Raw genomic sequence first — 19275 nt, forward strand, 5'->3', positions numbered from 1 at the left:
AGAGTGGCCACATTTTGGATGGGTACTAGGAATTCTGGGATATGGGTGGTTGGACTCAGGCCCACAGAAGTCAGTGTAGATGCTGGAGCTTCCCCAGGTTGGGACCCCGGGTTCAACCATTCCTTTTCTTCTCTTTAGTGCTGTTGCTATTTGTTGATTGATGTGCAATGCCTTTCACTAACATGCTTGAGAAAACTTAACATAATACTATCAGAGTAGCAGCCGTGTTAGTCTGTATCCGCAAAAAGAAAAGGAGGACTTGTGGCACCTTAGAGACTAACCAATTTATTTGAGCATAAGCTTTCATGAGCTACAGCTTGCATCCGATGAAGTGAGCTGTAGCTCACGAAAGCTTATGCTCAGATAAATTGGTTAGTCTCTAAGGTACCACAAGTCCTCCTTTTCTTTTTGCATAATACTATAGTCATCTAGGAAAGAAGAATTCATTTGCTCTGGCAATAATTGTTGACTTGAAATAATTACAACTGTTCAGATGCATTTCAGCTTAAATGAGACATACATCAGAAAGCCAAGTTGGGTGAGGTAATATCTTTTATTAGACCCACTTCTGTTGGTGAAAGAGAACAAGCTTCTGAACTGCAGAGTCCTTCAGCTCTATCCTTTCACCAGCAGAAGTTGCTGCAATAGAAGATATTACCTCACCCACCATGTCTCCCTAATATCCTAGGACCAACATGGCTACAACAACACTGCAAACATACGCACTAGAGCACAGTTTGGTATCCGAACACTGATATCTGTATCCGCATCCAGACAATAGTGTGTGTGTGTGTCTTTCTAACTGTATTGAAAATAGAGTTGAAAGAAAATTCTTTAGATACGTATGTTCCTGGACCTAAAAACAAACAAGTGGATATTTTTAATCCTATCTATTTAGCCTATTAACAACTCAAGTGTTTGACAGCCAGGTAACATCTGTTTCTGTCCCTGCAGGCTAGCTTTATTCATGAAGATATTGAAAGTGCAATCAGCGACAGCAAAGCGGGGAAACAAAAGAAGAGGCTTGACACGCTCAGGTAAAAAACTTCCAGGTAGTATCAGGAACAGTCTAGTAGAAAGTAATTTAAAATCACCCTTTCTTTTTCTCCCCCATTCTCCTCTTTCCAATTCTACTATTCTTTACTATTTTGTGGTAATCTTCTGGATAGTATACACCCACAATCAGGGACAACAGCTTGATTTATTTCTCTCTCTCACTGTCTAAATTTACAGCTTCTGTTCTTAACTCTCTCCTACTCCAATGGTATACATAACTGTGTTCAGTTGGGAGAATGCGGCCACTTCCTCTAGCGGGTGAGAACAGCTTTTATGTGTTAAGGATGGGGGAGTGGAGTGCATTGAATTCAGAGACAATTAATGTCTGATGTTCCTAAAACCTCATGCTTCAAGTGGTCACCTTCAGGGGTCAGGACAGGTTTTTTCCCCCACCTTCAAATGTATTCTGGGTTTTCTTTGGTTCTTTGGTTGGTTGTTTCTTTTCTCTGAATCCTCAGAGATGGCCACAGCTGGAGATGGCACCCTGGATGGGGTGGGTTGGTGCTGTGAGGAGGTACCAAGCATAGTCTCTTTCAGGTGCTTTCCTGGCTGATTCTTGCTCACACACTCAAGGGTCGAACTAATTGCCATATATGGGGCCAGGAGGGAGTTTTCCCCCCAGGTCAGATTGGCAGTGGCCTTGAGGGCGTGATGGAGGGTGAGGTACACCTTCTTCTGCAGGATGGTATGCAAGTTGCTTGCCAGGATCATGTGGGTGAATCTCACTTAATCTGTTTCCTGGCATTGTGGGGGCCTCAGGCACTGGTGCACTTCTGTCCCTCCCATTCTCTCCCTGTGGCACATAATAGTCTAGTCTCTGCTGAGCTGTAATACTTTGGTCTAATTCTGGGGGTTAATTTTAGTGCGCAGGTGCTATGTGCTGGTGGTGGCCTGTGATATACAGGAGGTCAGACTACATGCTTTGCTGGCCTTAAACTCTCTGATTAATACAGAAGTGAGGTATTGTGGGGATTCAGAAATAATGGAGGAGATTTTCAAAGGCATGTATGAGAGTTAATGGGAGTTTGGCACCTACTTGCCCTTTGTGCCTTTGAAAATCTTTCCCAGTAATGCTTAGCTTATATAAAATTTTTCATCTGTAGCTCTCAAAACACCATACAAAGATAATTATGTATTAATTTCACATTGTACAGATGGGGAAAATGGAGACAAGTTAATGATCTGGTAAAGGGAGTAAGCAGCATGTGTTCATGGAGTTCACATATAGTAACACAGGCTTCGATCTTTCAAACACTCACGCACATGCTTAATTTTACTCATGGGCTTAAAGTTAAATGGCTGCATTTGTGTGTGGAAGACCATGGCTTAAATTAGGAGCAGTTTCCAACAGGCATGAGGACAAGGTAGTAATACCAAAAGGACCTGGAAGCATTAGAAACAATGCAGAAAATTAAAATAGCGAGATTCACTTTGGGAAAGTGCAAGTCAATGCATCTCGGAAAAATTATCTGAAATGCAATGTTGTGTAGAACCCAGGAAGCGGTAGTGCTATAAAGGCTGCAAAGGCCGACAGTGTATGGCAGATTAGAGTTCGCCATGCATAATGGCGTCATGTGCAGGCATGAAGTCACAGAGAAAGAAGATAATAGTCCCTCTGTATATGCCACAATCATGACTACTCCGGAAATACTGCATTCAGGCCTGGTCTATATTTAAAACATATGCCACCACAACTATGTTGGCTAGAAAAAAATCACACCCCTTAGCCAACATACTTGTGCTGGCAGAGCCCCCAGTGTAGGCATCACTATAAGGTAGAAGAGTGCTTCTGTCAGTGTAGCTGATGTTGTTTGGGGAAGCGGTGGTGATATGCAGGCAGAAAACCTCCTTCTGTTGGCCTACGCTGCAGCAGCCGCACTAGGGGGCTATCCCAGTGTAGCCATGCCAGAGCAGTGTAGACATAGCTTCAGTCTGGATGCCAAATTATCCCAAAGATATTGAGAAATTGGAGGAAGTATGGAGAACAACAAAAAGAATGACTGGAGGTACTAACTTTGGAGGGAAGATTTAATGTGTAATTATTAATCTAGAGACGAATAAAATGGGACACATTTACCAATATTTGAAGGGTGCGAATAGGAGGAATGATATAGAATTCAGAGGGGGGGGAGAAATAGGGTTAATATGGTGGGGGCAGAGGAGAAACCTGTTTGACAATAAGCTCTCTCAGGCTGCTGAATAGCGTGCCAAGGAAAATGACGGAAAGCCCTATTGCTTGTGGTATTTAAAACTGTACGGGATAAAATGCTAGAAAACGTACTGTAGGGGACAATCCTGCATTTGTAGTGAGCAGAGTCAGACTAAATGTTGATGGGGTTCCCTCCCCCCCCCCTCCAAATTCAGTCATTAAGTTTAATTAGTTCAGCTTTAAGAAATAGGTGGTTGACAGCCCCTTTTAGGAAATCAACGGCTTGATAATGAATTTGTGGTGCTCCCTCTTGTCAGCTTTCTTCTAATGAAGACTCCAGGCTACCCCACTCTACATGTGGTGGCCTGACTCCTAATATGTCCCAGTCACTAAATTCATCTCTGCTATCTAATTATATAGCCTGGTTGAACATTCTTTTGTAGAAAGGATTTAATGGATAATTATACTCTGTCAGGCTTTTTCATATGACCAAAGCATAGTTTTCTTGGTATCCTTGTGCATGTTTCTCATATGTACTGAGTTAGCAATGCTTAATATTCATAGAAAGAGTTTATCACAGAGCAGTCTTTCAGGTATGCTCAATTTACTTACAAATGACAGACCTGAGTACTGCTAACTTTTTAAGTCTGACAAAGAGTGACATGTCACGTATCTGAGATTTCCCTGTACGCCCACTTGCCTTTTCCAATGGCACATTAGAAGGGAGAGAATTTTTTCCCCAAGCTTCATCTCTGGTTTGTTATATTTCTTTAGGATGATTTCCAAAGCTGACAGCTCTATTCCTCCACCTCCGAAAGCGCCCGCTCCTGTTCCCCCAGGTACTGTCACACAGGTGGATGTCAGAAGCCGAGTGGCAGCCTGGTCTGCTTGGGCAGCTGAACAAGGAGACTGTGAGTATTGCTGGGAATTGACGGAGTTGATAATTGACTGACTGGCAATGTTTTGGGCAGTATGTTTGCATGTTGCCAACAAATAAAAAGAATAATTACAAACAGAAGCTCCATGAAGATTATGGTAACTGGGGCTAAAAATAGAAAAGACCAATTGAATCATCTGCTCCATTCCCAATGGGGCAGATCAGGGCTATTCTCTATTGTATACCTTCTACTGTTTTGTTCACTCTAGTTTTAAATGCCCCAAGCTGCCACTTCCCTAGAGAGACAATTTGATGGTCTAGACAATTTGATGGCTGTTGGAGTCCGAGCTGTCTCATTCATCCCAATTTTTCCTTTTCTGAATTTGTGTCAAGTATCAGAGGGGTAGCCTTATTAGTCTGTATCCACGAAAACAACGAGGCGTCCGATGGCACCTTAAGGACTAAGGGCTTGTCTACGCTACTGCACGGGGTCGATCTAAGATATGTAACTTCAGCTACATGAATAGCATAGCTGAAGTCGACGTACTTAGATCTACTCACTGCGGTGTCTTCACTGCGGTAAGTCGACAGCTGACATTCTCCTGTCGACTCCGCTTGCGCTCCTCATTCTGGTGGAGTACCTGAGTCAACAGGAGAGTGCTCAGCGGTCGGTTTATCGCAGTCTATACTAGACGCGGTAAACGACACCCACCCCGGATCAATCCCTGCCCACCGATCCGGTGGGTAGTGTAGATAAGCTCTAACAGTCTTTAGTCTTTAAGGTGCCACTGGACTCCTCGTTTTTTTTTTTAATTTGTTTGTTTACTCCATTTCTGTGATATTGAAATACCCAGAATTGAGCATGATATTCTACGCTCTGTCCGTGAAAGTTAACTGAAGTCAGGCTGCTGCATGGCCCTGCTGATGTGCATAATACTTACTACACAGCATAGCTCCAGTAACTTCAGTGATGTTGTGCTCAGTAATAGGGAATTTGCAAGATCAAACCCTTGCGTGGTAAATTTCTCAGGGCAGCAACCTGGCTTGTTTTTTTTTATTTCTCAGCTAATCACTATCATAGAAAGCTGACTAAGGTGTTGGACTCCACTTCTCTTCATTTTTAAGCAAATGGTGTGGCTAAATTGGCTGGTCATCTTTACAAGTCTAAACAAAAGTGTGTAACAGGACTGTAGAAAAATGAAAAATATGAATGATTCATATCTTCTGTGCAGGGCTTCAGATTTTTGACTGTAATGGAAAAACCTGCTTTCTCTCAGAAAAAAATTGAAACTATTGCTAATTTGGAAATAATGCAACTACTTTCAGTAGAATAGAATATGTTTAAAGAATAATTTTGGGTACATTGAGTTTTTGGCGTTTTTACTTTTAATGGTTTCTTATTAAAATAAAAAAAGCAAAAGAATCCATTATTCATGAAGGTTTTTATCCCATTTTCTGTTTGTTGAATGAAAGTATTCGTTAACAGAGTGTACAACTGTGCAGCACAAACAAAGCACTTTAAAATGTCCACAGAAGGCAATAATGGTCAGAACATTTTTACATACCACCACACAGCATTATGTGCTACATCAAGCAAAGGCTAATTTGTTCTTTTGTTTGAATTTCTCTTCGTTTAAAAGTGTTTGTGGTGGTGTTTTTTGTAAAGTGGACTCTTACTGAATTGTGTTCCTGATAATTATATAATTTTTTTCTATTTGTGCGGATATTTTCTAAATTGTCGTAACTGAAACCTCCCACAGTTAAGTAGATTCAAGTGCCGTAGCCTTTAATAAAACTTATTTTTAAAAATGCAAACTTAGAATGGTTCCCTGTAACATTAAGATTTGCTGTTTTCAAAGAAGAATCACTAATTGAGTCTGCCCTTCCATACTTGTGCACTACTATCTTATCACTTCATTTCCCTCCTCTCAGCCAGCCTCTTTTGCCTGATTTGTCAGTTTCACACAACTGTCCCCATGCCTTTTTCCATTTTGCCCTTTTCATATGGAATGCCCTCCTTGAATTGATGCTTGAGATCACATCCCTTATCCCCATCCTCCTCCTCCTCAAGACCTACTTCTGCTGCGATTGTTATCCAAAAACAGTGAATTAAGGGTGACTAAATGAGGATAATCAACACTTTATCCACTTATAATTAGTCAGTTGTATATCTTGTCTGCAATCCTCCACTTTGTCATTTGACTTAGGTCCCAATTCTACACACATGAGTAACCTAATTTGTGAAGGTATTCAGTTGACTTCAGTGGTCCTACTCAGATGCGTAAAGCTAAGCACGTGTTTAACTGTTTGCGGGATCAGGCCTTGAGATGGTAAATTCCTCAGGGCAGAGGCTGAGTTGGATACGTTATGTGTTTGTACAATGCCTACTACAATGGGGCTTTGTTCTGAACTGGCCCCTTGAGATGCTAATGCAATATAAATTAATAATAATTATGAGCCTTTGAGCTGATTATCTCTCACTCAATTGCAACTTGAGCCTGTTTTATTCTGTTTAAAAGCAATATTTTGAGGCGTTTCCCCCTGTGTTCAGTAAAAACAAAATTAAAGCCCCAGCTATTACAGTGGTGGACACTTAAGAAATGGGAACAAAATATTGACACTGGATTTAAAAAATAAAAAAATAAAGCCCAAAGAAACAAACAAACACCTTAAACAGGTCACGGTTTTTTTTGCATTTTCTACAAATACAAGATAAATCTGCCCACAGAGATTCTTCATCTCTCCGTGCCATTTTTGAATTGTAAAGTTTTTTTGTTTTTTTTAAGACATAAGTTCGAGTGCAGTACAGTGGTTTCAGGTAGATCATGTTTTAAATCAGGTATTAAAATGCTTCTTCAAGGGAAACATTAGCATACTTCTCATTTGTCCCTCATTTTTATGAATATCACTTGTCTTAATTGCAAAGTTAACTATGCTCCATGCAAATTTGATGTCCCCTCCCTTTTTAGCGTTGCAGATGATTTACATAAAAAGAAGGATTCATGAAATCAAGTTGTAGAAAGAGTTATTTTACACCAAAGGAAGGAATCTCACAGCATTTTAAGTTGCTTGCATAATTTCCCCCTTCCCCCCTTTGTTGTGGGGTTTTTATTGCACATGGTGTGTTCTACATTTGGGCGCCAGCAGGTTGAGAGGTATAAACATTGTAGTCTTCCTTGCACTCCTGGCTCAATGATTCCATATGTAAGATTAGTGTATATGTGGAGTTTTGGCTCTTAGATTCTGATATCCTTTACTGTGTACGTCTCGTCTCTCCTCCCCGCCCCCTGTAGTTGAAAAACCCAGACAGTTCCATGAGCACGAAGAAACAGCTGAGATGATGGCAGCCAGGATTGACAGAGATGTTGTAAGTTAAGATATACGTGTGTGTGCAGTGTGGTGTTCAGTATTCTTGAAATGTTGGAAGGTTGCTTCAAGAACAGGAAGAGTCTTTTTCACAGGCAAAACACAGTTCCAGGTGAGAGTTTGCCAGTCGTGCGAAACTGTGTGATAGACTTATAAAGGGCTCAAAAAAAGATGGAAATAAGACCATCAAGATCAGATTCAATTCTGTCCTGTGGAGAACTTGAGCTATAGGTCTGAGATGTGAGTGCACTAAGACCTTGATTCAGGATAGCACTTCGGCATGTGCTTAAATCCCTTTTAAATCAATGTACCGTAAACACATGCTTAAAGTTAAGTATACTGACGTGTTATTCCCTGAATAAGGATGGACCTAAGCAAGTGCTTGAGCTTTCCTGAACTGGGGCACATACTTTCCCCAACTTGGTCCCTTCTCCTCCTGTGATACTCTTTATGCATTGAAAAGAATTTTTTGCATTCATGGAAGAATGTCACATCTACTGGAAAGTGCAACCCTGCATTTCAGCAAGTAATCGTTTTAATACTTTGTTTTACCAGAGCATATGAAATTACAGCTGTTAGAAAATGGCATCACAGGGAAAATTATGTTTTAACAAAATTTCTGCATTTGCTGCGTGGGAGAAATATAGTGTGCGACTCAAAGCTAATTAAATTTAAAATTTAATAGTCTCAATACTTACTTTTGAAAGCTTTTAATGATCACAACTATTGAAAATAGAGCAAAATGTGAGCTTGAGAAATTTGTAAATGTCAGACATATGATGAATCTGCATAGGCAGTGCTTCCTGGAATTAATGATGAACATAGGAGACTGCTGCTAGGATGCTGTAAATTACAACAAAGTGATTAAATGACTAGCTGTGCCACAGATTAGCCAGAGACATTAATGTTGTTCATCTCTTCTGCAGCAAATTCTGAACCATATTTTGGATGACATTGAATATTTTGTTACCAAACTTCAAAAAGCCGCTGAAGCATTTGCTGAACTTTCAAAGAGAAAGAAAACCAAGAAGAATAAAAAGAAAGGACCTGGGGGTAAGAGTTGTTTTCCCTCCCAGCCCCCAGGTCTTTTTATTGCCTTGTTCTTTAAAAGTCATTCATGTAGCTAGTGAATGTGGTTTTGTTTTTCTTATTGCATTGCTTTGTGTTTTTGTTGTTGTTCATTCACTTTAATTGGACAAGTCACTTTGTTTTCTTTGGAATAGGTCTGGACATACACTGAGATCTAAAAAAATTGGGTTCTAGTCGGTGCGAGCAAGTCCTGTTGCCATCCTTCTCTGGAAGTCGATGGGAGAAAAGGCAGCAGAGCTGAGCCTATGTTAGTAAATATACATGTCCTGAATTCCATAACATCTCTATATATTTTTTTCATTTTGTTCTCTAGAGGGAGTTCTCACTCTTCGTGCAAAGCCACCACCTCCAGATGAATTTGTTGACTGTTTTCAAAAATTCAAGCATGGCTTTAACCTTCTGGTAAGTAGTTGCCAGCAGCTGAGGCTCCACGGGGCAGGCAGGGGCGACTTTTCCTAGCTTGTTTGAAGTCAGATATAGCATACTCTTTCCCTGCTGCTACAAATTGGCTCTGAGTGCACCTTGATGTGTCACTTTCACCCACGCGTTTTCAGATATTGCCAACCACCTCCTGTGCTAGAAATGTTTTTGAAGTTTATGATTGTGCAGGTGGAAGTGTGAGAGAGAGGTAGATTTGCCTTTTTATTTTCAAATCCGGTTTCTCTGGTTGCTCCAGTTACTAACAAGTTGTTGTGTTTATTGCACCTCTGCTTCCCCAGAGGCATCTCTTGGGAATAGACCCCAGACAGCTCTCTCCTTCCCCTGGAATGGTGACCACGCTGTCATGCTTTCCCCTGGGCTCTCTACAAGGCCTTCTCCGCAGTAGACAATTTTGGCCTACCAACTCCCTAGCACATCTGCAACCAAGCACACATCCACGCACGTGGTTGCTAGTGATTGCACACGGATGTTCTTGTCACTATTGGGAATGCCTCATTTTGAGTGAGACTAGTCCTACATGTCACTCTAGCTGTTGCAGCGCCCCTAGAGGCAGCAAGCCTCAGATTGCACCTTCAGCAGAGTTATTAGTCCTTCTAGTGTAATCCCACATTGCTTCAGCCCATCATCCAGTAACAGCCAAGCTGCCTTACTGTAGACCTGAGAGATGGTGCTTGATTGATTTTTGTCTTCAAAATCCCTATTCAGGCCAGGGCTAAAAGCAGTGGCTTTTTGGCTGGTTTCATTTCTGCTCAGGGCTGCAGTCCCAATCTCCAACCCCCACCCAGAGCAGCAGAGACTTTACAGCGGTGCCATATGAATGGTGAAGTGGTAACTATAATAATAATAAAGTTTCACCCTTTTACATTGAAAATATTAACTGGTTTCTAGAGAGGTTTGTTAGGAAAATGTACAGCTCACTCTTGTATGCTCGCCAGCCTCCACAGCTGTGCTCTTTATTTAGCTTTTCAGTTACGCTTGTCAGATTCTCTATGCTCATTACTACTGTTAAATATACTAAAAAACATGGGTCAAATAGGCCATTAAAGAGAGACCTCTCTTATAAACCTCACTAGCCACAGAGTGCTCCATCCCGTGGTCATCTCTTGCCCTAAACATCACCAGCCATTGGCATCCAGTGCTGCCAACTCAGGTACCCACTTTTGGCATCTTCTCCTCAATATGCCCCAGAGCATCACTGGGAAAACTTAATTTCCTCTGTGCCTCCCTTCAGCTATTGGCTTTTTGCTTCAGTGGTTGTGACAGCAGTGCCACTGAGAGAACTTGTCCTCCTCCTCCTCCAATAACTGAGCCTAATCAGCTTTCTTCTATTTCTCCTTGGGGAAATGAAATCCCACTGAAGGGGGGGATGTGCTCCAGGAGGCATTTGTAAGGGTTGAGAAGGCTACAGAGAAACTACCCCTACGTTACATGCTCTGCAACCACAGTTGTTGAACTTGAAGCAGGAATTAATTCAGGGAAGTTCTATGGCTTGTGTTATGCAGGAGGTCAGACTAGATGATCGCAGGGGTCCCTTCTGGCCTCAAAATCTATGAACCACTGACACTTTGATGTCACCCCCATCTCCATGCCCCTGGGTCTGAGGACACCAGGCTGAACACAGTAACGAGGCCTTGGTTGAAGCCGTTGTAACCTTTTCTTCTCCTGCCCCCCACGTTCAGCAGCTCTTCCCCAAGGACACCATAAAGTCCTCTGCACCAGCATCTTTGGTCAACTGTAAGATGTACTGTGCCAATCAGCTCTATAGTTTATGGGATGCTTCTTCCCAAAGGATAAGTGACCTATATTTTTGTTCAACCTTTGACATTCTATATATAAATGCAGAAATAAATATGACCTGCACTTTAATTCCATAACTAAGGTTCTTTCTTTTAAAGGATGATTCTACTGCATACTATTCAATCATCATAGAAGTTACCAATTTGTTTTCTCTTTTTTCCCCCCCTTCAGGCTAAATTAAAGTCTCACATCCAGAACCCGAGTGCACCCGAATTGGTTCATTTTCTGTTTACACCATTAAATATGGTAAGATTTGATCTTCAGTGTGTCTTCAGACCTGCTTTGTTTAAATGCTCTAGAACCCTTTAAAATATGAGGCTAAAAATGTACTGTTAATGATGACCAGTTATGGGAAAAAATCACTTATTTATTTTAGAACTAGAACATATCTAGACAATCAGGATGCTAATTTTGTTTATATCCATTTCCATCATTTAAATAAATTCAGTTTGCTAAATTGTCCTTTTTCTAAAGTGTGTGTGGTGTGTGTGTGTGTATACACATATGTATTTACATTTTTCCCTTACTGATTTTTTTCTTAACATTAAAAAAGAAACTCAAAACTAATACCTCATATTTACACAAAGTGGAAGGAGAATTAAATACATATGCACCAGAATGAGGAATAAACAGCATTTGCAGGAGAGTTAAATGCTTTTTGATCATGGCAATACAAAGGTACACATCATGTTGTATCTAAAACCCAGGAAGCTAAATTGTATTAGAAGAATAATTGTCAAAAGTGGGTCCAAATTTAAGATGGTAGATGAAGACCATAGTGATAAGACTGTCCAGCCCCACTAGCTTGTCAAGCATCTTGTATCCAGATTACTGTGGTTGCTCAATGCAATGTTAGCTCTTCAATGGTCTTTTTATAAGGATAAAATGTTTATTAGCAGTAGCACAACTGTCTTGTACTCAAATAAACATTCCGTAGTGTTGAAGTGTTTAGTCTACATATTCAGTGGAATGTCCCTTTCTTGTGGTCCATATGTCTCCAAACTCTGGGCTTTATAAAGAAGATTATGGGCTAATTAGTTGAGTTTTATTTCCTATGCACACACATCACGCACAAAAAACTATGTGAAAAGAATATTATTAAGGTTGCAACGAAAAGCACTTGAAAATTAGAAAATGCCAGAATTAAATTTGCTTATGGAACCTAAAATCAGCTCCCTTTTGCATATGTGTTCTGACACTGCCTTTAATCCCGTACTATTTTTTCCACAGGACCCCTGCCTTATTCATTGCACAGAATGAATGGACCACACTTAGTAAGGGGGTATTGAATATATTTTTTTCCCCTCGTTGTTCAGTGTGTGGTCCCAGGCCTTATTTACTGCACACGATTCAAACCCTGCTTGGAAGTCAGTCTTATTAATTTCCTCCTGGGCTTTTCTATGGTACTCGTCAGTACAGTATCTGAGTACTTCACAAACGTTAATGAAGTTATTTTCACAACTCCCCAGCAAAATGAGGTGGTATTTTATAGATGGAGAGCTGAGACACAGAGAAGTTAAGGTCAAAGCATCCATTAATTTTAGGTGTTCAATTTGAGATACCTCGGATCTGTTTTTTCAGATTACGTAACAGCAGTTCATTTGTTCAAAGTATAACTCCCATTCACTTCAGTTGCAGCTGTGAGTGTTCAGCATCTCTGTAAATCAGACCCCAGGGTCTCAAGTCAGGCACCCAGAAAATGGGGAATGCACAATGAGTGATCCCTGTGAAAAGTTAGGTTTAAGTGATATCACATGAGAATTTTGTGGCAGAGATAGACTCCAGTTGTCCAGAGTAGTATTCAACTGCTTGAACCATGAGACTGTCATTTCTGTTCCTGCAGTCCCCTGCCTCGTTCAGCCTAAGTCCTATGCCTAATTTTTCATTTGTTGCCCCTCATAATCATTTGCCTACTGGGCTCAGTGGCTCCTCCACTTTAAGGGAGTGGCCTTTAGTTTTGGGCAGGCCTAGGCCTGTCCATCCCAGTCACCTTCCAACTTCTACAACAAACGAGACAGGTCCTATAAACAACAGCCTCTGGAGCTACACAGCCCTGATTCAACCTAGAGCAGGTCCATCTTGTACACTGAGTGAGCTGGAGTCCTGGGGGAGGGGGGAGTACGTGATCATGCAATTAAGGATTGTATCATACTGCATGTGCACAAGGGGCTGAATTAAGGTGGCACAGACAACCTTAGTTCTAGAATTTCCTAACTTTTGAGTGTTTGTTTTTGCAGTCTCAGTAACGGTCTTTTAACGTAGTGTTTGTGTTTAATAGCCCAGGTTTTTAAAAAATCAAACCTCAAGAAGTTCCATCATATTGACACCCACGTAGTTCATCAACAGAACTGGCACCTTTAAGGTCCACAGCTCAGACCTGTGTCACTTCAGCTAATGGAGTGACTGACACCATACTAGCTTGTTGTCGTCTATGTAGACCAGCACTAGAGGGGGAGGAGACATGCACTTTCCCAGTGGGTTTCACAGATATTTGCTGACAGCAGAGAAATGGTGAGACTTGAGTTCTATTCCAGGGTCTGGAGATCTCTCTAGTGGCCACAGACCTTTCTGCCACTGTAAGCTTGTCCTCTCTAACTTGCACCCAACCCACTCTTTCCCTTGTCCCAGGCCCATTCTCTGGTTCTCATTCCCTAGTCCCAGTCTTCCTCCCTGGGTTCCTAATCCAATTTGTGTCTTCCCTCTCCCTGGCTCCTTGTCCCAGTCTCCCTGCCCAATCAGTCCAGTCTCCTCCCATCCTCCAACTTCTGATACAATCTATGTTGCCTCCCTGCCAACTGACTCCCAATCTCATCCCCTGTTGCCCTCTGTGGCTCCTAGTCCCAGTCTCCTTGTCCAAACAGTCATAGTCCCTCTGAACTCTGTCCTCTCTCCCCAACTCCCACTCCAGTCTTAGGAACAAGGAGCTTAGTAAGACTGTCTACTCCTTTCTCTTACCCCTGGTCTGGTTCCCTCTTCATTCAAATCAGATGGCTTCCTCCTCTATCCTGCCTGGTGTCAGCAGGGAAGTCATTGAGAGCACCAGAGAGAGGTAGGCTCAGGCTCCCTGCTCTTAGTTCTGGTGCCTTGTCTTGTCTTGTCTTGTCTTGTCTGGCTGGGAACAGCAATTATAAGGAAGCCCTTCAGATTCCCTGTAAACTCTGGACTAAAGCATGCTCATTCATGCTGTAGAGATGGTGCATGTGCAATCTGGTCCGCAGTAGGAGCTGAGATTGGATGGAGCATGGCTAATGCTCATGAAATCTTCGGAGAGTTTAGCTTGGAGAGTTTAGTTGCTAAATGAGAGATTTCAAAGGCTTATAAATTTGGCCAACCGTGGGTAGATTTTCATAGGAATAGCAAAAGGCCAGATGCAAAGACCACACACCTTGCTAAATTCCAAGTTCCTGCCCCAAAGCATGGGGGTGCTAGAGCATCTCAAAAAAATGTTTTCGACATGGGCAAAAAAAACGTTTCCCTACCCCCACTCCTGGAAACAGCTGAATCATTTTGTCTGAAAAGTTTCCCCCTTCGCCACAAAAAAAATCAAAACAACAAAACACCACATGAGCCTTGAAGCAGACACGTGGCATGGAAAATTTCAGTTCAAACACTTAAAGTCTGGTAAAGTTATAAACTACTGCAAACAGGGTCTTATAATGGGAAGTATTGAGTAACCTTAATAATAGGCAGTCCCCTTCCCCCTCTATAGTTTTTTGTTGGCTCTTTCTACACTGTCTTCTATGATGTTCCTGCTGCTTTTCATACCACTTTTTCTTCCATTCCCTGTTTCTTCCCTGTGTTCCCCATTTATTCCTATCCTTGTTTACTCTTTGTTTTTCACCAAACATGCCCCAGTCCCCCATCAATCTTGTCCCTTATTTCCCCTTTTTTTCCCTTGGCTCTGGTGCTAGTTGCCTTGTAAACCTGATCATACTACTCAACTGCTTTGGATGATTCTGAACGGGTGGTTGGGCTCCCTCATGGAACGCCATGCATCATCTTTACATTGCTTCATGACAGAATTTTTACACAGATTCTTACACAGAAGTCTAAACTTTCCTTTACTCTATTGAATCTTTGACCTGTCCTGGACAAGATGGGCTGGAAGGACACTTCAGTCATCATTTTCAGCTTGTCTACACATAAAAGTTGTATTAGTTTAACTTAAATTTGTTTAAACAAACTAGTTCAACTTTTGTGTGAGATCTCTCATATATCTGTTTAAACCTAACTTATAGAAATTTAGTTTGCATCTGTAAATTTACAGGCACAAGGTCAACTGATATGAGCCAGTTTAAACAGATATAAGAGTGTCTGCACACAAAGTTGAACTGGTTTGACTAAAAGGTGTGGTTTTATACAGATTTTGAGTTTTAGTACACCGTGTGCATCAAAGGCATATAAATTGCAGAGCGCTCCAACATAATCGCTCTTTAAATCCCCGTGGTGTGTAGTAAATGTCCATGGATGCACTTTGTTGTAGTCCTATTTGTCGAGACTACCTCAGAGTGTTCTAGGTGTGCACAAAAGCCCTTAATTAAACAGGTATAACTTTGTGTGTACATCAGACTTTGGCAAAAGCCACCAATAGAGTGGGTAGCCTAGAATTCTTGCTGCTTTAAATTTTACATGGTTTATTGTCAGAACTGATTCTCTGTTACTCCTCAATACAATAAATAGTTCTTTAAAAAAAATCTTGATTTAGGTGGTGCAGGCAACTGGAGGTCCAGAGCTCGCTAGTACGGTACTCAGCCCTCTCCTAACAAAGGATACCATAGATTTCTTGCGTTACACTATCGATAGTGAGGAAGGACAACTATGGATGTCATTGGGTGACACGTGGACCAAAGCCAGGTACAAAAATATCTTTACTGATTTTATAGATGATCTTTGAATATATATTTGGATTTATTAACATGGTCTATATCAGCCAAAGAAGCAAGTAGTCTAAATTTAGTAGTCTAAATTTTTGCTTGCTTTGAGCCTGATCCAGCTCCAATTAAAGTCAGTGGAAAGACTCCCGTTGATCTCAATGGGAGTTGGACTGGGCCCTTTAGGAATCTGAAGGGGCGTGTTGGAAGAATGAGGACAATTGCAAACATTGATTTTATTCTGTCTGTGATATTGGGAGGATGGGGCTTAATTGCATATTCTCTTGCCCACCTTCTCTTTGAACGGTCCTTTCCATTCTTTTCCCCCTTCTATCATCATTTGGTCATCAACCAGCTGGACTCAATTAACAATCTATTTCAGGGTAGTGCAGCATTTAGTAACAACAACAACTACAACAAAATTATATAAATAGAATTAAAAAGCAATTTCTACTTTGAACAGCCCACATATTATTAAAAGCAGAGACTTGCAATGGTTTTTAATGTCTCTGAAGCATCTTTATAGTCTGTAAGAAAAAGATTAAATTTTTTAAGAAGTGTCATTGAGTGAATGATTGAATCACACTGAAGATCTACCCTTAAGGGATCCTAAATAGTGAAATAATAGATTCAGCTGTGCTTATGGTTAGGGACTCATAAAAAATGTGACCTTTTCATGCATGTTGCTTGTGAACTGTAGAGTATATAAATATAACAAGTTTATCTAATTACTTTTATGGTCTTGGGCTTACATAAAAGACTTTTAAACAGAACTTCTAAAAAACCTGGGATGCATCAAGTATCTCTTAAACCTGTGGCCCCTTGAGGAGGTGGTGGTGGTGATCAATAAGCGTGTTAGGGCTTGCATCAGAAATGTGTCCATTCTTTTTGAATTTACTCATCCACCCACTCAGGGACCAGATCAAATGACTAATCATCAATCTACATAATTAATAAATACTGAATTTATTACTGCTGAAAACTGCTGCATTGACCACTCTGGAATCTGAAAGCCAGAGTAGCTGATGAACATCCACAGAATAGAAAGAGCACAGGCTTTGGTAGTGCAAAGCACAGGCTTTGGTAGTGCAAAGTTCATGATGGTACCTTGCTTTCATGAAGTGGACTATCATTAGGGGCAAGAATCTCCAAGCCTATTCTTCCTTTGGCCCTTTTACTAAGACTGGTAATAGAGGTGCCAGCTGAATGGTGCTTTTTTGTTTTGTTTTGCTCCTGGCTTGCTAGGAACTGGACTGAGCATATCAAACTCATTTTGCCACCAAAGAGCAGCTTCCAGTCATTACTGACCTAGGTCCTGATCCAGCAAAGGCCATGTCGATCCATGCAGAGACCCATTGACTTCACTGGAACTCCAGGAAAAGGGATTCTTTTGCTTGATCAGAGCCTTGTGCTAGAACTGAACTAGTGACCTAAATAATAGAACTCATTATCCTGTTACGAATCCTCTGTGCCATCCAGTCCCCTAAAAAGCAATAATTTAATCCAAAGAGAAATATGTGGTGGTGGATTGGGAGGAATACAGGAATGTAAATGAAGGGCAAGCAAGCTTTGAATCTTAGAAATAGTGGTGGGACTGGCCCCATGTTTCTATTGTGCTACTGTGCTGTGCAGCTTAGCCGTGCTGTGCCACTAATTGACAAGATAATCGTTAAAAACCCAGAGTTTGCTGGTCAGCTATAAGTTAACATCGACATGCCAGTGTCCTGTGAAATGCTAGCCGGTCCAACAACTGGTTTGATAGCATTTGTCACCTTCATTCATTTTCAACAATGCCCATAATGAGAAACATTAAAGGAAACTATTAAGTGCATTCCAGGGCCCATTTCTCCTTTAAGAGGCAATAATTCAAACTGCAAGGCAGTGTTTTTTATATATAGTACATAGGCACAGCACACCGTGAAAAACTCCTTCTGATACAGTGAATTCAGATGGTGAAAGTCAGTGGATCTCTAAGAAATAATACTGTATTTCAAAAAAGCAATCTGTATTAGAAAATTCAGTTCTGCAAAAGTAGTGATTACATTTACTCTTGTGTGTGGGGGGTTTATTATTAATAATAATAATTCGTGTGACAAAAGAAATTGTTCTTGTAGCTTCTTAGTTTTAGCTAGGTCCTCGTTACTTCCCAGCCTCCATATTTGCTTTGCAGATTTCATTTTAAAGCATGCCTTTCCTGTGAACCCTGTGCATATTTACCCCCCAAGAGAGAGGGGTACTGCAATACTTTTGTTTTCAAAAGATAAAACAAATCCCATGCTCCTTTGTGATTGGTCCTCCTGCTATCCATCTTTCGCATTGTGTCAGAACTTGTATGGTCTGTCCTGACATTGGAAGATCCTAGGGGCAGAGACTGTCTCTGTGCTATGTAAAGGGGGAGCATAGATATCCTCAGTAAATAATGCTTCCTTCTCTGCAATTAGAAGTTCCTCATGAGTAAACAATTGCAAAGCATTTCATGAGAACCTGCAGGATTGACTATTGAAAATAACTTGTGCAGATCTTGATATATGCCTCTGACTTCTTTATACAGAGTGGACTGGCCCAAAGATCAGTTTATTCCACCCTATATCCCACGCTTCAGAAATGGTTGGGAGCCTCCTTTGCTGAGTTTCATGGGAGCTCCAAATGAACAAGAACTAAATCAGTTGGCTGAGTCTGTTGCAAATGTTGCAGAGCACCAACGGAAACACGAAATGAAAAGAATGTCAGCTGAGGTAGGTTAATTGCTACGGTATTTTGTAAAGTAGGTGGGAGACCAGACCAACCGTTCACTCCATGAACAAAACCGTCTAAGAGTTGCACTGTGGAATGGTGTTGCTGCTAATGAAGTGCCCATGGAGCTAGATTCTAATGTCATTCGCACCAGTGTAAATTGGGAATAACTCCAGTGAAGTCAGTAGCATTAGTCTAGATTTAGACTGTGCAACAGGTAAAAGCCAGGCTTGTGCAGTGGCTTCATGGTTCCATTGAACTCGATGGAGATTTTTCCTACTGTCTTAAATTCAAAGTGGAATCCAGGGCCTAAAGATCCATTTTTTCCCTCCGATATGTGTGCTCAACTCCCATAGCTCTCTCAAAGTGACACAATATTATCTAATATAATAGTCTGTGTGTGAAATATAGCTAACTGTATTTGCCCACTAAAACATTCAGGCTCATGAACAACCCCCTCCACTCCCATCCCCTTGGTCCTCCTTCAAACTCTTAATAAACAGATGGGCACATTGAGAAGGTTAGCAAATCTGAGCTCTGGGAAACCAAGGATGGACATGTACTCCAGAGTGAAAGGGCTTTTAGGGAGAGTCCCCTACCATCAGCCCCCTCAAAGTTTAATTGAGAGGTGGTTGGGAAATGTCCTTTATTTTGCATGAAGAGTTTTCAAGAAAACAAATGTTTGTTTTCATCACTTTCCTGGAATTTTTCAGGGTTTCATTATGGGGAAAAAAAATTAAAAAATCAGTTTTTGGCTGATTTTGTTTGTTGAAAAGGCATTTTCCAGTATGTAAAAACATATATTTATCATTTAGGGCTTATAGGTTAAATCAATCTTTTTGGCTGTACCTGTCTCTGGGGCCCTTTGTCTGTTTCATATATTTAACATGAATGCT

General features: G+C 41.1%; 1 protein-coding gene across 8 annotated transcripts in view; it reads left to right on the forward strand.

Annotated features, from left to right (window-relative positions):
- Positions 1 to 19275, forward strand: part of EPS8 (EGFR pathway substrate 8, signaling adaptor) — a 213651-nt gene that overhangs the window by 150298 nt on the left and 44078 nt on the right. For all 8 annotated transcript variants that reach the window (XM_048827861.2, XM_048827868.2, XM_048827844.2 and 5 more), the window contains 8 exons: positions 955 to 1037; positions 3980 to 4116; positions 7376 to 7449; positions 8375 to 8501; positions 8851 to 8939; positions 10947 to 11021; positions 15481 to 15629; positions 18198 to 18381. In XM_048827861.2, the coding sequence (XP_048683818.1) occupies positions 955 to 1037; positions 3980 to 4116; positions 7376 to 7449; positions 8375 to 8501; positions 8851 to 8939; positions 10947 to 11021; positions 15481 to 15629; positions 18198 to 18381 (918 nt within the window). The remainder of the gene's footprint in view (positions 1 to 954; positions 1038 to 3979; positions 4117 to 7375; positions 7450 to 8374; positions 8502 to 8850; positions 8940 to 10946; positions 11022 to 15480; positions 15630 to 18197; positions 18382 to 19275) is intronic.

The sequence above is a fragment of the Caretta caretta genome, chromosome 1 (assembly GCF_965140235.1).
Source record: "Caretta caretta isolate rCarCar2 chromosome 1, rCarCar1.hap1, whole genome shotgun sequence".
In the NCBI taxonomy this organism is placed as follows: domain Eukaryota; kingdom Metazoa; phylum Chordata; order Testudines; family Cheloniidae; genus Caretta; species Caretta caretta.